This window comes from Hyperoodon ampullatus, assembly GCF_949752795.1.
Source record: "Hyperoodon ampullatus genome assembly, chromosome: 2".
NCBI lineage: Eukaryota > Metazoa > Chordata > Mammalia > Artiodactyla > Ziphiidae > Hyperoodon > Hyperoodon ampullatus.
The window spans coordinates 88708927-88727679 of record NC_136915.1 but is presented as its reverse complement, the minus strand read 5'-3'; the positions used below and the strand labels follow the sequence as shown (position 1 = coordinate 88727679).

General features: G+C 40.9%; 2 protein-coding genes across 3 annotated transcripts in view; both read left to right on the top strand.

Moving 5' to 3' along the window:
• The window catches only part of PLPPR5 (phospholipid phosphatase related 5), a gene marked incomplete at both ends in the record, with an annotated part of 141776 nt that overhangs the window by 57111 nt on the left and 65912 nt on the right, over positions 1-18753 (top strand). The window lies entirely within an intron of this gene.
• Positions 14990-15676, top strand: LOC307048778 (E3 ubiquitin-protein ligase RNF114-like; the record flags this gene model as incomplete). The annotated part of the gene is made up of 1 exon (XM_079697990.1): positions 14990-15676. One exon carries the CDS (start codon positions 14990-14992, stop codon positions 15674-15676), a length of 687 nt encoding a protein of 228 aa, XP_079554116.1.

Below are 18753 nucleotides of genomic sequence, written 5' to 3'. Positions count from 1 at the left end.
CTGTTGGTATCATCTTTAATTTCTTTCATCAGTGTCTTAGAGTTTTCTGCATACAGGTCTTTTTTCTCCCTAGGTAGGTTTATTCCTAGGTATTTTATTCTTTTTGTTGCAGTGGTAAATGGGAGTGTTTCCTTAATTTCTCTTTTAGATTTTTCATCATTAGTGTATAGAAAAGCAACAGATTTCTGTGCATTAATTTTGTATCCTGCAACTCTACCAAATTCATTGAATAGCTCTAGTAGTTTTCTGGTGGCATTCTTAGGGTTCTCTATGTATAGTATCATGTCATCTGCAAACAGTGACAGTTTTACTTCTTCTTTTCCAATTTGTATTCCTTTTATTTCTTTTTATTCTCTTATTGCCATGCCTAGGACTTCCAAAACTATGTTGAATAATCATGGTGAGACATCCTTGACTTGTTCCTGATCTTAGAGGAAATGCTTTCAGTTTTTCACCATTGAGAATGATGTTTGTTGTGGGTTTGTTGTATATGGCCTTTATTATGTTGAGGTAGGTTCCCTCTCTGCCCACTTTCTGGAGAGTTATTATTGTAAATGGGTGCTGAATTTTGTCGAAAGCTTTCTCTGCATCTATTGAGATGATCAGATGGTTTTCATTCTTCAATTTGTTAATATGGTGTATCACATTGATTGATTTGCATATATTGAAGAATGCTTGCATCCCTGGGATAAATCCAACTTGATCATTGTGTATGATCCTTTTAATGTGTTGTTGGATTCTGTTTCCTAGTATTTTGTTGAGGAGTTTTGCATCTATATTCATGAGTGATATTGGTCTGTAATTTTATTTTTTTGTAGTATCTTTGTCTGCTTTTGGTATCAGGGTGATGGTAGCGTCATAGAATGAGTTTGGGAGTGTTCCTTCCTCTGCAATTTTTTGGAAGAGTTTGAGAAGGATGGGTGTTAGCTCTTCTCTAAATGTTTGATAGAATTCACCCATGAAGCCATCTGGTCCTGGGCTTTTGTTTGTTGGAAGATTTTTAATCACTGTTTCAATTTCATTACTTATGATTGGTCTGTTCATATTTTCTCTTTCTTCCTGGTTCAGTCTTGGAAGGTTATACCTTTCTAAGAATTTGTCCGTTTCTTCTAGGTTGTCCATTTTATTGGCATAGAGTTGCTTGTAGTAGTCTCAGGGTGGTTTGTATTTCTGCAGTGTGTGTTGTAACTTCTCCTTTTTCATTTCTAATTTTATTGGTTTGAGTCTTCTCCCTCTTTTTCTTGATGAGTCTGGCTAATGGTTTATCAATTTTGTTTATCTTCTCAAAGAACCAGCTTTTAGTTTTTTTGATCTTTGCTATTGTTTCTTTGTTTCTATTTCATTTATTTCTGCTCTGATATTTATGAGTTCTTTCCTTCTGCTAACTTTGGGTTTTGTTTGTTCTTCTTTCTCTAGTTCCTTTAGGTGTATGGTTAGATTGTTTATTTGAGATTTTTCTTGTTTCTTGAGGTAGGCTTGTATTGCTATAAACTTCCCTCTTAGAACTGCTTTTGCTGCATCCCATAGGTTTTGGATCATCATGTTTTTGTTGTAATTTGTCTCTAGGTATTTTTTGATTTCCTCTGATTTCTTCAGTGATCTCTTGGTTATTTAGTAACGTATTGTTTAACCTCCATGTGTTTGTGTTTTTTAACGTTTTTTTCCCTGTAATTGAGTTCTAATCTCATTGTGTTGTGGTCAGAAAAGATACTTGATATGATTTCAATTTTCTTAAATTTAGTGCAGTTTGATTTGTGACCCAAGATGTGATCTCTCCTGGAGAATGTTCCAGGAAGAAAGTGTAATCTGCTGTTTTTGGGTGGAAAGTCCTATAAATATCAATTAAATCTAGCTGGTCTATTGCGTAATTTAAAGCTTGTGTTTCCTTATTAATTTTCTGTTTGGATGATCTGTCCATTGGTGTAAGTGAGGTGTTAATGTCCCCCACTATTACTGTGTTACTGTCGATTTTCTCTTTTATAGCTGTTAGCAGTTGCCTTATGTATTGGGGTGCTCCTGTGTTGGGTGCATATATATTTATAATTGTTATATCTTCTTTATGGATTGATCCCTTGATCATTATGTAGTGTCCTTCTTTATCTCTTGTAACATTCTTTATTTTAAAGTCTATTTTATCTGATATGAGTATTGCTACTCCAGCTGTCTTTTGATTTCCATTTGAATGGAATATCTTTTTCCATCCCCTCACTTTCAGTCTGTATTTGTCCCTAGGTCTGAAGTGGGTCTCTTGTAGACAGCATATATATGGGTTTAGTTTCTGTATTCATTCAGCCAGCCTGTGTCTTTTTGTTGGAGCATTTAATCCATTCACGTTTAAGGTAATTATCGCTAGGTATGTTCCTATGACCATTTTCTTTATTGTTCTGGGTTTTTTTGTAGGTCCTTTTCTGTTCTTGTGTTTCCCACTTAGAGAAGTTCCTTTAGCATTTGTTGGAGCGCTCGTTTGGTGGTGCTGAACTCTCTTAGCTTTTGCTTGTTGGTAAAGCTTTTGATTTTTCTGTCGAATCTGAATGAGATCCTTGCCAGGTAGAGTAATCTTGGTTGTAGGTTTTTCCCTTTCATCACTTTAAATATGTCCTGCCACTCCCTTCTGGCTTGTAGATTTTCTGCTGAGAAATCAGCTGTTAACCTTATGGGAGTTCCCTTGTATGTTATTTGTGATTTTTCCCTTGTTGCTTTCAATAATTTTTCTTTGTTTTTAATTTTTGTCAGTTAGATTACTATGTGTCTTGGCATATTCCTCCTTGGGTTTATCCTGCCTGGGACTCTCTGCACTTCCTGGACTTGGCTAACTATTTTCTTTCCTGTGTCAAGGAAGTTTTCATCTATAATCTCTTCAAATTTTTCTTGGGTCCTTTCTCTCTGTCTTCTCCTTTTGGGACCCCTATAATGTGAATGTTGTTGCATTTAATTTTGTCTCAGCGGTCTCTTAGGCTGTCTTCATTTCTTTTTATTCTTTTTTCTTTATTCTCTTCCACAGCAGTGAATTCCACTATTCTGTCTTCCAGGTCACTTATCAGTTCTTCTGCCTCAGTTATTCTGCTATTGATTCCTTCTAGTGTATTTTTCATTTCAGTTATTGTATTGTTCATCTCTGTTTGTTTGTTCTTTAATTCTTCTAGGTGTTTATTCTTTAATTCTTCTAGGTCTTTGTTAAACACTTTTTGTATCTTCTCAATATTTGCCTCCATTCTTTTTCTGAGGTCCTGGATCATCTTCACTATCATTATTCTGAATTGTTTTTCTGGAAAGTTGCCTATCTCCACTTCATTTAGTTGTTTTTCTGAGATCTTATCTTATTCCTCCATCTGGTACATTGCCCTCTGCCTTTTCATCTTGTCTATCTTTCTGTGAATGTGGTTTTTGTTCCACAGGCTGCAGGATTGTTGTTCTGTTTACTTCTGCTCTCTGCCCTCTGGTGGATGAGGCTGTCTAAGAGGCTTGTGTAAGTTTCCTGATGGGAGGGACTGGTGGTGGGTAGAGCTGGGTGTTGCTCTGGTGGGCAGAACTAAGTAAAACTTTAATCTGCTTGTCTGCTGATGGGTGGGGCTGGCTTCCCTCCCTTGTGGTTGTTTGGCCTTAGGCAACCCAACACTGGAGCTACCCGCCTCTTTGATGGGGCTAATGGCGGACTCTGGGAGGGCTAATGCCAAGGAGTACTTCCCAGAACTTCTGCTGCCAGTGTCCTTGTCCTCATGGTGCGACACAGCCACCCCACACCTCTGCAGGATACCCTCCAACACTGGAAGGTAGGTCTGGTTCAGTCTCCTATGGGGTCTTTGCTTCTTCCCCTGGGTCCCAATGCACACACTACTTTGTGTGTGCCCTCCAAGAGTGGAGTCTCTGTTTCCCCCAGTCCTGTCGAAGTCCTGCAATCAAATCCCACTAGCCTTCAAAGTCTGATTCTCTAAGAATTCCTCCTCCCGTTGCCGGACCTCCAGGTTGGGAAACCTGACATGGGGCTCAGAACCTTCACTCCAGTGAGTGGACTTCTGTGGTATAAGTGTTCTCCAGTTTGTGAGTCACCCACCCAGCAGTTATGGGATTTGATTTTATTGTGATTACACCTCTCCTACCATCTCATTGTGGCTTCTCCTTTGTCTTTGGATGTGGCATATCTTTTTTGGTGAGTTCCAGTGTCTTCCTGTTGATGATTGTTCAGCAGTTAGTTGTGATTATGGTGCTCTCACAAGAGGGAGTGAGTGCACGTCCTTCTACTCCACCATCTTGAACTAATCTCCTCTTTATTACTTTTCACTACCTGGACTTTTAAAAAATCGATCAAGAAAATTTTTATAGAGTTAAGGATCAAATCCCATCCTATCCATTTTCTCTTCTGACTTCTGTACGATTTTCCAGTTACAGTTTCCTTCTTACGCTCACTCTGCTCCCAACTGTGTTCCTCTAATTTCTCCTGATTTCCACTACACATTTGAAGGTGCTTCTAGACTTTATATGAAATCTTCTAAGCCATGCGTATTCTTTCCTATTCACTAAATTGCTTGACTGCGTGTTCCACCTCTCCTAGAATATGGAGCATTCAGCCTTAATATGAAGATTTAAAAGTTGAGTGAATCAGGAGCCATAAAATACTTTTCAATCATTGTCATCACATCTAAATCTGATGTTTGTATTTGTATCTGGGTATGAATTGTAAATGTATCTGCATATACACATGTGATCAAGCCAATGACTTTAGACAAATTTTGGAATACTCTCTGACCCCAAATATTGTGACATGGTTATCTTAGCACTGATATAGACGTTAGATTTTACTGTGTAAGCAGGGTGTGCCAATGGTGGTGAATGTGTTAGTATAGTGAGATACTTGGTCTTTTTATTCTGCCAAATGGTGTGTCTGCTGGCATTTGTTTTAGCAACTTCTTACTTTTTTTTTTTTATTTTTTAGCAACTTACTTAAAGACATTTATTTAAACTGCTTCTGAATTATAAGCCACACTGTTCTAGTCTGTAATAAACATTTGGAGATGTTTTAATAATAATAATAATTATTATTAGCAAACATTTATTGAGCATTTGCTATATGCCAGGCATGAGTGCTTTACTTTTACTAATTTATTTAATACATTACTAGTTCTTATTTATGTATTTTAAAATTTGTTCTTTATTTATCATTATTATTATTGTAATAACTGATTATTTGTATTAATTTATTGAATCCTCATAAGAACTTCATGAAGTATATACTATTATTATGCACATTTTACAGATGAGGACACTCAGAAAGTGAAGTAACTTGCCCGGATCCATAGAACCACACTTTTTCCTGGCTACAATGATTCTAAATGTTCCAGAGAGGCAATCATTAAATCATATTAACCCTAATATGTGTGTGGTTAGCTGAATTCCCTCCTGGTCCTACATAATTTCAGCATACATAAAAGTTAAAACCAAAGGTTCAGATGGTAGATATGTTTAGAAAAAAAAAATTAATAACACTCCAGCATTCGGAATTCTTCTATCATTAAACAGCGGTTCAGACTAAAAGTCAGCATTCCTGCTTGTAATTACATTGAGGGGTACCGCTGTCCTTTTAACAATAGATTCTGTTCTCTTCTAACTGCTTTTCTCTCTTCTCCACCACCCCTTTGTGTGTGTAAGTGTGGGCGGCTGCCATGGCAACTCTGAATATAACTCCTACTGCAGATGGAGGGAGTAGTCAGGATTTGCTGTTCTGTTTGAACCTGTACATATATTTCTTCCCAGCTTCACTGGAGACACCTTGGGGAAACTTTATAAGATAAATGTTGGGGTGTTTCAAATTAATACAGTCTCATGAAACACTTGCCAGAATTTTGACATGTAGGTAAATAGGGGAAGACAGCCATATATTCAGTATTCTCTGTGGAAATAAGCTTATTGCTATATTTAGGGAGAGAGATTTGTTTAATGTGGTGAAGGTGTTATAAATGTATGTAAACACATAAATAAAAATAAATGAGCCCTATGAGGAACTATGTGAATAAGAACTGAAGAATATTTTCCTGCTGCTTCTCTTTGTGGATTAGTAAATAAAATTAAGGAACTTGAACTCTTCCTTAGCATCTGACTTTAATTAAGGCTTTGGAGATAATTTGATCACAGAGTTGTTCTCTTTTGCTTTACTGAGAACTTTCAGGAAAAAAGAAAATCCTATGCCTATTTTTGCAAATGCTGTTGGTTTCCCAGGAAAAAGTTCTAAAGATTATTTAACCCTCAACCATTAAATTTATAAGTCAGTGTTAAGTTGCATTAGAATAATATTTAAATTTAGCTGTGTGGTATTTCTTTTCATATAAAATGGATAAACTTTTTTTGATTAAAGTCAAATGAACTCCAGAGTTGAGAATGAGACATAATATTTGGTGACTTTCCAGTTAACCTCATAAACCATTGAAACAAAAAGTTGTGGAATGGTCTCTTTAGGTCACTTCCAATTCTGGCCTTAGATTTTCTGAAAATCTTTTTTAAAAAAGGGAAGGGTCAGCTACATTTATTGAGTATTAGTCTTTTCCCACTGTCTGTTGCCACATAACAAACCACCCTTAACCTCAAAACAAGAATTTGTTATCCTCAGGACTCTGTAGGCTGACCTGTGGTTTTCTTGGTAGTCAATCCTCTTTGCTTCTCTCGTGGGTCGCACTCAGCTGACAAGTCAGCTGTGGGTGGACTGAGCTGGGACAGCCCCAATAGCTGGGCTCTCTCATTCTCAAGAGGCCTTTCTCACAGGTTGTTTTCCCTGACAGAATCTTAGAGCAGCCTACCAAAAGGGCAGAGGTCCAAGCTGTAAGGTATCTTGAGGCATAGGCTCCAAAACTTGTTCAACATCCCCATCTCTGTATTGTCTCGATCCAAGCACATCACAAGGCCAGCCCAGATTGATGGGGATGGAGAAACAGTCTCCACCTAGAAATGGGAGGCACAGCAAAGTCAGATTATAAAGAGCTGAATATGCTGGGAAAGGAGGAATTTGTGGACATTAAACAATTTACTACAGTCTTTTCCCAGAATATTAGTGGAAAGCTCTAAAATATCATTTTCTTCTCTTCTTCTTCCTCATTGTTGGCAGATCATTCGTATCATCCTACTGTCACTTCCCACATGGCCATCTTTTATAATAAGCTCACAAGGTCCCACGTGCAGCAATGACTGCTTGCAGGTTGCCAAGACCAGAGTTAAATAAACACAGCCCACTGGTGTGTCTACCCCTCCTTTTGTGATGTTTTACCTAATTCTGCACAGGGGCATGAGCAGGCCTTCATCCTGGGGTACAGGAATTTGGGGGAGCATGCTTATTACTTGCAGCAGTTGGCTCCATAAGACTGACTGGTCGGGGACTGCGTTTGGAGAAGAAGGATTGGGGTGGATAAAAAGAAAAGCTCTGGGCTGCCTTCACAAATTTGTCTTCACTGGCTGGTAAGACCTGGCTGCCTTCAGAAAGCCATTCCTCTAAATCTTTCCTGCTCAGAAGTAATTTAACACTGAAATGTATAAGGTCCCTGTGCTCTAGATTTCAAATGAGCAAATTTTAGTCTACTAGATAATATATCAAAAAGTATTTACTGGGCTTCCCTGGTGGCGCAGTGGTTGAGTCCACCTGCTGATGCAGGGGACATGGGTTCGTGCCCCGGTCCGGGAAGATCCCACATGCCACGGAGCGGCTAGGCCCGTGAGCCATGGCCGCTGAGCCTGCATGTCCGGAGCCTGTGCTCCGCAACAGTAGAGGCCACAACAGTGAGAGGGCTGCGTACCGCAAAAAAAAAAAAAAAAAAAAAAAAAAAGTATTTACTGACTACCAACTCATAATGTGGCTGCTGTGCTATTGCTTGACTACCTGTGCCACAGCCACTGATATTAGCCGATTGATGGTTCTGCTGTCAGCCTTCAGCTATGCGTTATTGGTAACAGGTGGGGAAGGTACCAAAGGTATCCACAAAGTACCCATGGGGTTCCAGTATTTTCATTACCATAGACCCCTTTTATAGTTTACCTTCCCCCCCCCACTCCTCCATGAACATGTCTTTAAATCTTCTATTTAACACATTAACATTTTCCCATCGCAACTTAGGCCCAGATATTAAACAATGGTCCATAATAGTAAAACTATAATATGCTGCTTTGAAACTGCACAATACAGTTATTAAAATTGCACACATACAATTATTAAATAACAAGCAGTAAATGATTAAAGACACATGGATACTCTGCCTCTTCACCTTAATTTTACCTGGCTTCTGTAAGTGACACTTATACCTGGGTATTCTGTGATTGACCTGTGGCTTTGCAGTGGCATCTGGTTTTCTGGTCACATCACAAAAATTCCTGTGCGTTCCACAACATATCAGAACCACTCAGCAGCATGAGGTCACCAGTGTCGCCAGCTGACTTAATATAGTTCCAGCCAAAAGCAAAGAGTATTGACATTTTAGTTAGTGCGTGTGGGCTTATTATGGGTAAATATACCATTCTGTTAGGTTCGTTGAAATATTGAAAAATATGTCGTGGCATTCCATTAATACATCTGGGGTTTCTTAGGTGTTAGCAAACTTCAGCTTGGGGATTGCTGGCAGCACTTGCACATTCTAATTAGGAAAAGAGGACTTACTATCATTGGACAATATAATATAAGATAGCCAGGGCTGCATTATGACTTTTGTAGGCCCTAGGCACTTACGTGTGCCTTCATAGGCCCCTTCTGCCATTAAAAAAAAAATGACCTCATTACTATAAAAACAAATTTGTACATAATATACGTTAAACATTTTCTTTAATATTCACTTTTTCCTTCTGATTTTAAAAGATATTAAGACAGTTTCATGGGACCCTAGAAGTATCACTGTGCCTACTGGAGAAGTTTGTCTTGAGAATGGTACATAATAAAGCTCTAAATGAAATATGATTGTTAGTGTAGCAGGTAATGACAGTGGGAGCCACGGAGTGTCCAGGAGGGAAGAGATCACTTCTGACAAGCACCATGGGGAGAGCTTCAGAAGTAAGTGGTACTTGGGATGGGTCTTGGAGATGAATATGATTTGAATAGGTAAAGAAGAGGCATTCCAGGTAAGGGGACAGGGAGAGCAAAGGCCAGGAGCAAGAAACAGCAGATACAATTAGGATGGACTAAGGGGGGGAAGCTCACATTAGGAGTATATGGTGTGTGTGTGTTGAGGGGGGGGGATGATCGTGAGGTTTAAGGATTAACAAGAATAAATAAATCAGAAAGACCTTGTAAACCAACCTGAGGCCATATGCTTGAGTTAATAAGCAATACAGAGTAAAATAATGTTACAGAAGCAGTTCTTTAGAATGATTTTATTTACTTCAATTTCATTAAATATATATTGAGTACTTAGAATACATCCAGCCTGTACATACTGATATCAACTCCTTCTGAAGTTTAAAATGGCCTGATAGAGAGTAAAGAGGGAATTAAAAAGGAAAGAAGCTAAAAGTGTAGGGAATGTTTTAAGGTTGTCAATCCTCAGACATGAAACGATAGAGATTTAAATTCAGCTGGTTTTCTTAAGATTGAAAGCCCTAATGCTGATGAGACCAGAGTCAGATGATATGAAATGTATAGATTCAAGCAGCTGAGGGATCCCTAAGCATTTTCTCTAAGAGCACAGGAATAGGAAAGTCAGACCTAGACCTAGAGCCAATGCTCTGATGTGCACCTCAGGGTTTATACACCACCACCAACTTACTTAGATGCTATGGCTAAATGGAATCAAGTCCCTGGGACCAATTTTTGTATTTCATACTGCTTCTGTATTCCATCCTCCTGTTCCCCAGCTTCCATTTATTAAAAAGTAACTGTCTAGCATCATACTAAGTACTGTCTATGCCTTAATCTTCACAATGGCTGGAATGAGTTTGGCTGTCTTCATTTTAAAGGTAACAAAGCTGAGGATACAAGAGGCTAATTAACGTGATCAAAGTTATTCAGCTAGTATTTGTTAGAGCTGGGACTGTGACCCAGGTTGGTGTGACTCCAAAGCCAGTATTGGTCTCTTATATCACACTACCTCCTGAGATGTGCCCCAGTGAACAGAAGGCAGCTACATTCTGAGTTATCTTCAAAGTCCAGTACCTTACATATAGTAGGTGAAGAAAACTAGTTAGTTGATTTTAATTGAAATGTTCCACAATATGAATTAGGCAGGTTGCCAAAAAAGTATGCAGTCCATAAGTTCCTGTTTTGTGTCCTATTTTCCAGTCAGCCAGGTAGCTCAAACACTAACAGTTATGCAAATGGTCATTATTACTGGACTTTAGTTGTACTTTGATTTTAAGCGAATACATATTTTATTCTTATGAACCTTAATTTTGAATATCTGTGTTCTGCACATTGTTTGAGATGTTAAAAGAACTTCAATTGCTTTTTTTTTTTGGTGGTACGCGGGCCTCTCACTGTTGTGGCCTCTACCATTGTGGAGCACAGGCTCCGGACGCGCAGGCTCAGCGGCCATGGCTCACGGGCCTAGCCACTCCGCGGCATGTGGGATCTTCCCAGACCGGGACACGAATCCGTGTCCCCTGCATTGGCAGGTGGACTCTCAACCACTGCGCCACCAGGGAAGCCCCATTTGTTTGTTAACTACTCTCAGCTTTTCATTTTCTCTCTGTAGGGCACCAACACGACTTAATAAGAGTCAGCCAGTATTATTATCCCTGAAGGCAGTGTTTCCCTGATTTCTCAACTGCCTGGATCATCAACCTGGTTAGCATCTTCCTCCCACCTAGTGTGACCAACTATCAGACTTCAGACTTTCAGTGGTAAAATCGGGAAAGTTTGTGTAAACCAGGATGAATTGGTTACCCTACTCCTACAGGAGCATTCTTCCAAGCCACTACTGAAGCCTTTTAGCAATTGAATTGCTATCTGGCAGACTGTCTGTGCCTCACACACCACATAGAATGGGGTCCTTATTTCCAGCCAGGATATGTTCCCAAACCCTGTCTTACCACCTGCTTTCTTAGACCAGACCTAGTACCAACTCCATTAGTTAGGATCCCCCAAGAATTGGATGAGATTTATTGGCAGCTTGGAGAGGGGGCAGTCCTTGCAAAATTTAGAGGAAAGTAGCAAGGTTGGATAGGGAGAGTCTCAGCCAGTCTTGAGCAGAGGTGGTCCATTAGAAGAGCCCCACATTGGGCATAAATGGCTAAGCCTTATATCCCCTGCCATCCTCAGTTGCTGGTGGGGGTCTGGCCAGGAAGATTGTGGCCTTTTTTCAAACACTGTGGAGAATCCCAATGCTTTACAGGTGGAGATTCTCAGCTCCCTGCTCTCCTAACAGCAGAAGAACTTGATCTTTTCTGAGGGGAGATCAGAGCAAACTTACCTCTGTGGCTACCACACAGCTTTCATCTAGTTCTAACTCAGAGTGGATCTAATAAGATAAGGGCTTAGTAGTGTGATGTATTATCTTCTGTGATCCTCCCTGTGTCAAATATATTCGTATTTGAATTGCCTTAATGTATAGGAAAAAAATGATAACACTGATTTGTCATCAAGCTCCTCCTAAACTGACGATATAGTTTAAATCCAGATTTCCTGGCACATCCTCCACTGTATTACAAAAGACATCACCTTTTCCTATGAACACAGTCTGCTTTGAGCCTTTCGTTTGTTTACACCATTTAAAGAAAATCTTGGAAGAACAAAGGATTTCAAATAACAAATAGAAATTCTTTTATAATAATATAGAAATTTAGAGTATAAAAATAATTATTACTGAGTGCTCACTGTGCGAAGCGTTTTACATACAGTTTATTTACTGCTTCCTTTCCTTTGTCAAACATATTAATCAGGCCTCTTTCTATATATAGGGATGTGTGCCATTAGCTTATGTACAATGGAGGGAAATATGATTTCCTTAGACATGCTAAAATTTCCACCACCAAAAAATAAAACCAGCAATCACACAGAAACCATCAATTAATTTGAACTACCATCCCATTTCTGAAAGAAGCTTCTAGAAAGACTAGTTTATACTTCCTCACCTTCTAAACTAGTTACAGTGTGCATTTTGTCCTTCTCCACCCACCCCCACACACACTCTACCTAAACTACTCTTCAGATTTTATCCACCGGAGGTCTTATCAGAAGCCTCTTCAGATCCTTGTCGTTCTGACTATTTCAACATCACTGAGACTCCTGATCACCCCCTCCTATCTGGACTCTTTTCTTTTTTTTTAAACTTTGAGAACATTATATTTTCCAAATTGGCCTTCTCTCTCATTAAGTGCTTTACTGCAATGTCAGAAAACCACCTACCAGCATTTACCAGGTTTCTGTTCTTGACCTCCTCTTCTTCCCTCTGTTATCCCTCCCAAGGGTGATCTCATTCATCGCCATTTCCATGTCTTTTTTTTTTTTTTTTTTTTTTTTTTTGTGGTACGCGGGCCTCTCACTGTTGTGGCCTCTCCCGTTGCGGAGCACAGGCTCTGGACGTGAAGGCTCAGCGGCCATGGATCACGGGCCCAGCCACTCCGCGGCATGTGGGGTCTTCCCGGACCGGGGCACGAACCCGTGTCCCCTGCATTGGCAGGCGGACTCTCAACCACTACGCCACCAGGGAAGCCCCCATTTCCATGTCTTTTGAAGTGAACCCTCAAACTCCTTCCCTGACCTTATCCTCTCTCCTGAACTCCAGAGTTTATTCCTAACTTGAACATAAATATGTTGTGTTTCATCAGCTCCTTAAACTCAGCATTTCAAAAATGAAAATCATGACCTTGCCATTGCTCCAAACTAGCTACTGCCTTTGTATCTTCTGATTTGATTATTGGCATTCCTTCCCTCGCAGTTACCCAAGTGAAACCTGTGTCTTCCTCAACTCCTCCTACTTCCACACCCCCACGTCCAGATGTCTGATTAATTATGTTGGTTCCACATGTGAAATATCTCTCAAATCCAGACTCTTCTTCTCCACCCTGCCCCCCACACTTCTGCTTGAACATGGCTCCTTTAAATCACTTGCCTTGACTATTGCAGGAGCCTCCCAAAAAAGTTTCCTAAGAAAGTTCTTCACTCACCCCATCCATTTTACCCTGTGCCACTAGAGTAACACTCCTAAAGCATGAGTGTAAGCAAGTCTGTCTTTGCACAAAAGCTTTTCATAGTCTCCCCTCACCAACCCCTCAAGGGTCACACTCCTACACGTGATATACAAGAGCCTCTTTGTCCTGTCTTCCCTTCTGCTATAGACTGAATTTTGTCCCCTGCAAAATTCATATTAATATATTGAAACCCTGACCTCCAATTGATGGCATTTGGAAGTGGGACCTTTGGGAGATAATTAGGTTTAGATGAGGTCCTTATGATGGGATTACTGCCCTTATAAGAAAAAACATCAGAGAGCTTGCTCTCTCTCTCAACCATGTGAGGACACCAAAATAAGGCAGCTCTCTGTAAACCAGGAAGAATGCTCTCAGCAGAACCCAACCATGCTGGTCCCTGATCTCAGACTTCCAGCCTTCAGAGCTGTGAGAAAATAAATATCTGTTGTTTAAGTCATCCAGTCTGTGGTATTTTATTATGGCAGCTTGAGCTAAGACACCTCCCTAAGTTTCATGAGCTCGGTTCCTAGGTCGCATGAACTCAGTTCACACTAGATCATCACCACAGTTACTAACCACAGTATTTTTTTCCACTTTAATACTTTTACTTTTGCTGTCCTCTCTCAACCTACAGTATCTGCAGTACCTCCTACCTCCATATTCACCTAATCAAAATTCTAGTCACCTTTTCATGTATCAGCCAAAGTTCTCTACTACACATAATAGAAAGTGAATCTGGCTGATTTAGCCCAAATGAGGTAAAAGGACCGGCTGAAAAACTAGGTTCAGGAAATGAGCAGGAACCGATGGAACCTGAGCAGCCAGAACTCAGCCAGAATCTGACCACAGGAAGGGCTTGGTGAGGATACACTGCTGTGACTGCAGGACCCGTTCACCACATTGCCACCCTCTTGCCATGCCTCTACGAGCATGGCTTCCACTGCAGCTACTGGTGGAATGAATATTTCACTTTCCGCTTCTCTGTGTCACTTGCAGGTTTGCAGGTACATCTGATTGACTGAGTGTGGGTCACGTGCCAGCAACTGGCTTGCCAGGGCTTTGAGGAAGGCACTGTCCAGCTCTTGTTGGCTTTAGTGGTGGGATAGAGTCTGTGCTTCCCATATAGGAGATGTACTCTAAGGAAGGGGGTTCAAACATTTTGTAGTGAAAAGAAACAAGCTCTTTACCTTTATAACCTAGAGCAAGGTTGATCTCCTTTTTGAAGTTTAGTCTCATCTTTTTAATTGAAATTACTCTACCTGTCTTCAGTGGCACACCTAGCCTATTTGACACCAAAGCACATCATTCTTTAGCATCCCTTCCTTTAAATGGAAAAATTACTTTCAGTAATAGTTATATGATAACAGTAATAATCATTATTTTATTGATTCACTTTTTCAGGTTTAAGATAGACAAATAAGAATGTTTTAATTTTAAAGGCATTAAAATTTGGTAAAGTGTTTCATGTATGAACTAAAGTTTGCACTTACCCAATAAAAACACTATACTCTGCATTTCCATTATTTTATGATTTTATTATGCTGAAGTATCTTATTATTTCATTACATCATTTCATTAAGTTAAACGTAAAAACTCCAAGTAGTCACATAGATTGGCAGAATCAAAATAATTCAAGGTCTTTTTCTTCATCTTTACAGTTACTAAGCTTCATTTTTTTCCCCTCTCAAATCTACTGTTTAAATGTAGCACCATAGGGGTTTGAGACACTCCATGACCAAAGTGAGCTTGAATGGTTCCCAACCTTTACAGACTTCCTCTCCAGATGAGTATGTGTGGCTGAGTCCACATGCCAGAGGTCGAAAGTATAGCTGGGAGTTCAAATGAACTTCCATGGGGGCTCCTCCTTCTCAGCCGCCGTTGCTCTGCGCTCAGTGGTGGCAAGATGGCGGCGCAACTGCCGGACCGTGATGGTGGTTCGCAGCTGGCAGGGCCCGCGGCGGAGGCCGACCCCCTGGGCCGCTTCACGTGTCCCGTGTGCCTAGAGGTGTACGAGAAGCCGGTGCAGGTGCCCTGTGGACACGTCTTTTGCTCTGCATGCCTGCAGGAATGTCTGAAGCCGAAGAAGCCTGTCTGTGGGGTGTGTCGCAGCACTCTGGCACCTGGCCTCCGAGCTGTGGAGCTCGAGCGGCAGACTGAGAGCACAGAGACTTCTTGCCATGGCTGCCATAAAAATTTCTTCCTATCCAAGATCCGTGCGCATGTGGCTACCTGTTCCAAACACCAGAATTACATCATGGAAGGTGTGAAGGCCACCACCAAGGATGTGTCCCTTCAGCCGAGAAATGTCCCAAACCGTTACACTTTTCCTTGTCCTTACTGTCCCGAGAAGAATTTTGATCAAGAAGGACTTGTAGAACACTGCAAGTTGTTCCATAGCACGGACACTAAATCTGTGGTTTGTCCGATATGTGCCACGATGCCCTGGGGAGACCCTAACTACCACAGTGCCAACTTCATAGAGCACATCCAGCGCCGGCACCAGTTTTCTTATGACACTTTCGTGGATTACGACGTGGATGAGGAGGACAAGATGAACCAGGTGCTGCAGCGCTCCATCATCAACCAGTGAGCAGGCTCTGCTGGGGCTCGTGTTCCAGAGCTTCCATTACGTGTTCAGCGGGAAACGTGTGACTCCTCCACCTAAATGTACAATAGACCTGGAAGTGAGCCGTGGTATTAAGACAGGGTCACTTCCGACGGGGAACAGGTCCCCAGATCAGAGCCCTCCTTTCCTTTGGGCTCTTCCCCTACTGTTTACCCTGCTTTTCACATGTCTGGTCTTGCTCCTCAGCCACGTCCTGCAGCTTCTGCCTCCTTTTTGGAAGGGAACCCAGCTTCTCCACCTGTCCTTGTTTCACATTTGAGCCTCATGTTCGATGTTGACCTCTCAGGCCCTCTGAGCCAGCCAGGACCTTTTCTGGGTCATGAATAGCACAGATGAGACAAGCGTCTCCTCTCCTTGTCCCTGGGGTGTGTGAGCTCTGGCAATAATGCGTATGATCAGTGATGGAGCTCCTTCTGTGCTGTGCAAGTTCCTGTTAGTGGGTCCTTGGCAGCATCTGCCAGAAGCTGGAGTTACCTCATGGGAAACATTTCACACGTCCTGTTGGCCTGAATGTTCTGGACTTAACATGGTCTGGTGCTGGAAGTTTTGCTCAGTGATATTTTCCTATCATTCCTGCACACCCTTAGGATTAACTGGTTCAATCTTAAATGCCTGCATGGTGCCTTTTTAGGATAAAGGTGTAACCGCATATTTTTAGTGAAAGTAAGTGTTTCTGGCTTAGGAAAGTTAAACTCCATTTATCCATAAGTGGGGAGGAGGGTCAGCTAAGTGAGGTGGGAGGGCCATAGCTTTTGGGTTCTGATTTTCAAACTAATGAAGTATTTTCCGGTGACTTGGTTATGTTTGCTTCTCTATTGGGGAGCCTGCTTATGTTCCTGTCCTTGAAGCACAAAAAGGAGCCCTCAGATGAATAAGAAGTTTGGGGGCTCCAGTGGATACTAATTCTTTTATTTGGTAATTTAGATTAAACTGCGTGTTGCTTTTCTAACATGAATGGTTTCCTTATAAAACTGGCTTCAACATGTAAGTCGGTGTGTGAAGACCTGCCTTCTAAAGCAGAGGGGTTGGGGAGATCTGGTATCGCCGCCGCTGTCTCTGACAAGACACGCTGCTCAGAAGGCACGGCACACTTCCTGGGAGCAGTTGGTAATGGAAGCTGTCCACTGGAAACTCGCTTTGCTAATACCCCCGGAAGCCTGAAGTTCGACTGTTTCACGAATATTAATAAATACGAGGCTAAGGGCTGTCTGATCTGTAGGAGCAGAGCTTCTGATCCACCAAAAGGCATCTGGGTTTAGGTTCATTTTTCCTTGTTAGATCTCTTGTCTGAATATGGACATTGTTTCTGGTCAGTGGCTGAGGTTTCAGATGACAAGGGGCTCTGGGCCTGTGCACTGCGCTGTGGGCCTCGCGCTACCTGCCAGCGAGAGCTGCACGTGCCCAGGGCGCAGCAAAGATGGGCCCTTTGGGGGCAAAGTAACTTTTTCTAATGTGCTGTTGCTTGGGAGGGCCCTGATGTTATGGTCAGCTTCTTCACTGTAATTTCTGGAAGAAGTTCATCTCAGTCTAAGTTTAGAGGGAAATTTGACAAAACCTTCATTTGCGGGACCTGATGATGGTGGTCTCACTGGTGATACCAAGAAACTGAGTTCCTTGTATTAAGTGCACTTCATGTATTTCTAATAAGACGAGTTTCCAGAAGGTGACATTTGTTATGTTCTGGCTTTTAAAATGTGAAATATAAATAAATTTCATAATTTACCCCCAAAAAAGACAAATTAACTTCCATGTACAATACAATATTTATTAGAGATTATGTAGTCAAAATGTGCTGATTTGAAGATCATATATATATATATATATATATATATATATATATATATATATTAACACTCATCAGTAACAGCATCAATTATTTCAGCTTAAACCAATGTTCCACTTACTATTGCTCTTTAACAAACCATCCCAGACTTGGAATAAAACAATTTACTGTACTCACAGATTCTGTAGGTCAGATATTAAAAAAAGATGCAGCATGGCTGTCTTGTCTCTTCTACATGATGTTTTTGGCCTCAGTTGAGAAGACTCAAAGGCTGGCTCCAAGGGCACCTTGATATCTAGGGCATGGAATCATCTGAAGGATTGTTCATTCAGGTGCTGCATCAGGGCTGGGAGGCCTTAAAGACTAGGGCTACTTATATATGACTTTTCCATAGGTCTTGGCTTCCTCAGAGCATGACTGCCCCAGATGGTCAGGTTTCCTACAAGACTCCAAGCATGAGTGTTCCAGTGAACAAAGCAGAAGTTCATTGGCTTTTATGAATTCACAGTGTCACACCTGCTGCATTTTGTTGTTTACAAGCAAGTCATAAGACTACCCAGATTCAAAGGGAGGAGAATTTGACTTCACCACTTAATGAGGGAATGGCAAGGGAGCAAGGGGATGGCGGGACTGTTGCAGCCATCTTTGAAGGATACAATCTGCTACAACCAACAAAAGATCCTGGGGGGCAGAAGTCCCTATTCACTGACATTGTTTAGAATTGCCTGGCAATTATAGAAAGCAGTTAGACAGTTGGTTTTATTATTGTATTCCCTTTATTGCCTGCACCTGGGGCAGACTGCTGCTCCCACTCCGCCCTTAGTACGCCACTGCGCATGTTCTGATCTGGGAAGGCTTGGTAAATTAGCACTTAAAAAGGGTAAAGTTTCGCCCAGTTGTTTTATTATTTATGTATTTCTCCCTCCAGTAGATTATAAATTCACTGAGGTTAGAGACCATTTCTTTATAGCCACCACAGTGCTAGCAGTAGCATAAGTATAATACACACTAGAAACGTATGTTGATTGGTTCAAACAACTACACCCTATTTTAAATGCTCATTATTTGTAACTACGAAGTTTAAATAGATGTTTTCCCATTGCCCCCTAATAAATCTATAATCTCTAATTATAGTGATCTAGAAAATGATACTCAGAGGTTGTTCCTATACAAAGCACTGGATTGATTCTTCTGAATAAACTGGTCTAATTCCTTTTTTTTTTTAAGTTTAAATTTTATTTCATTTGTTGGCACAGAC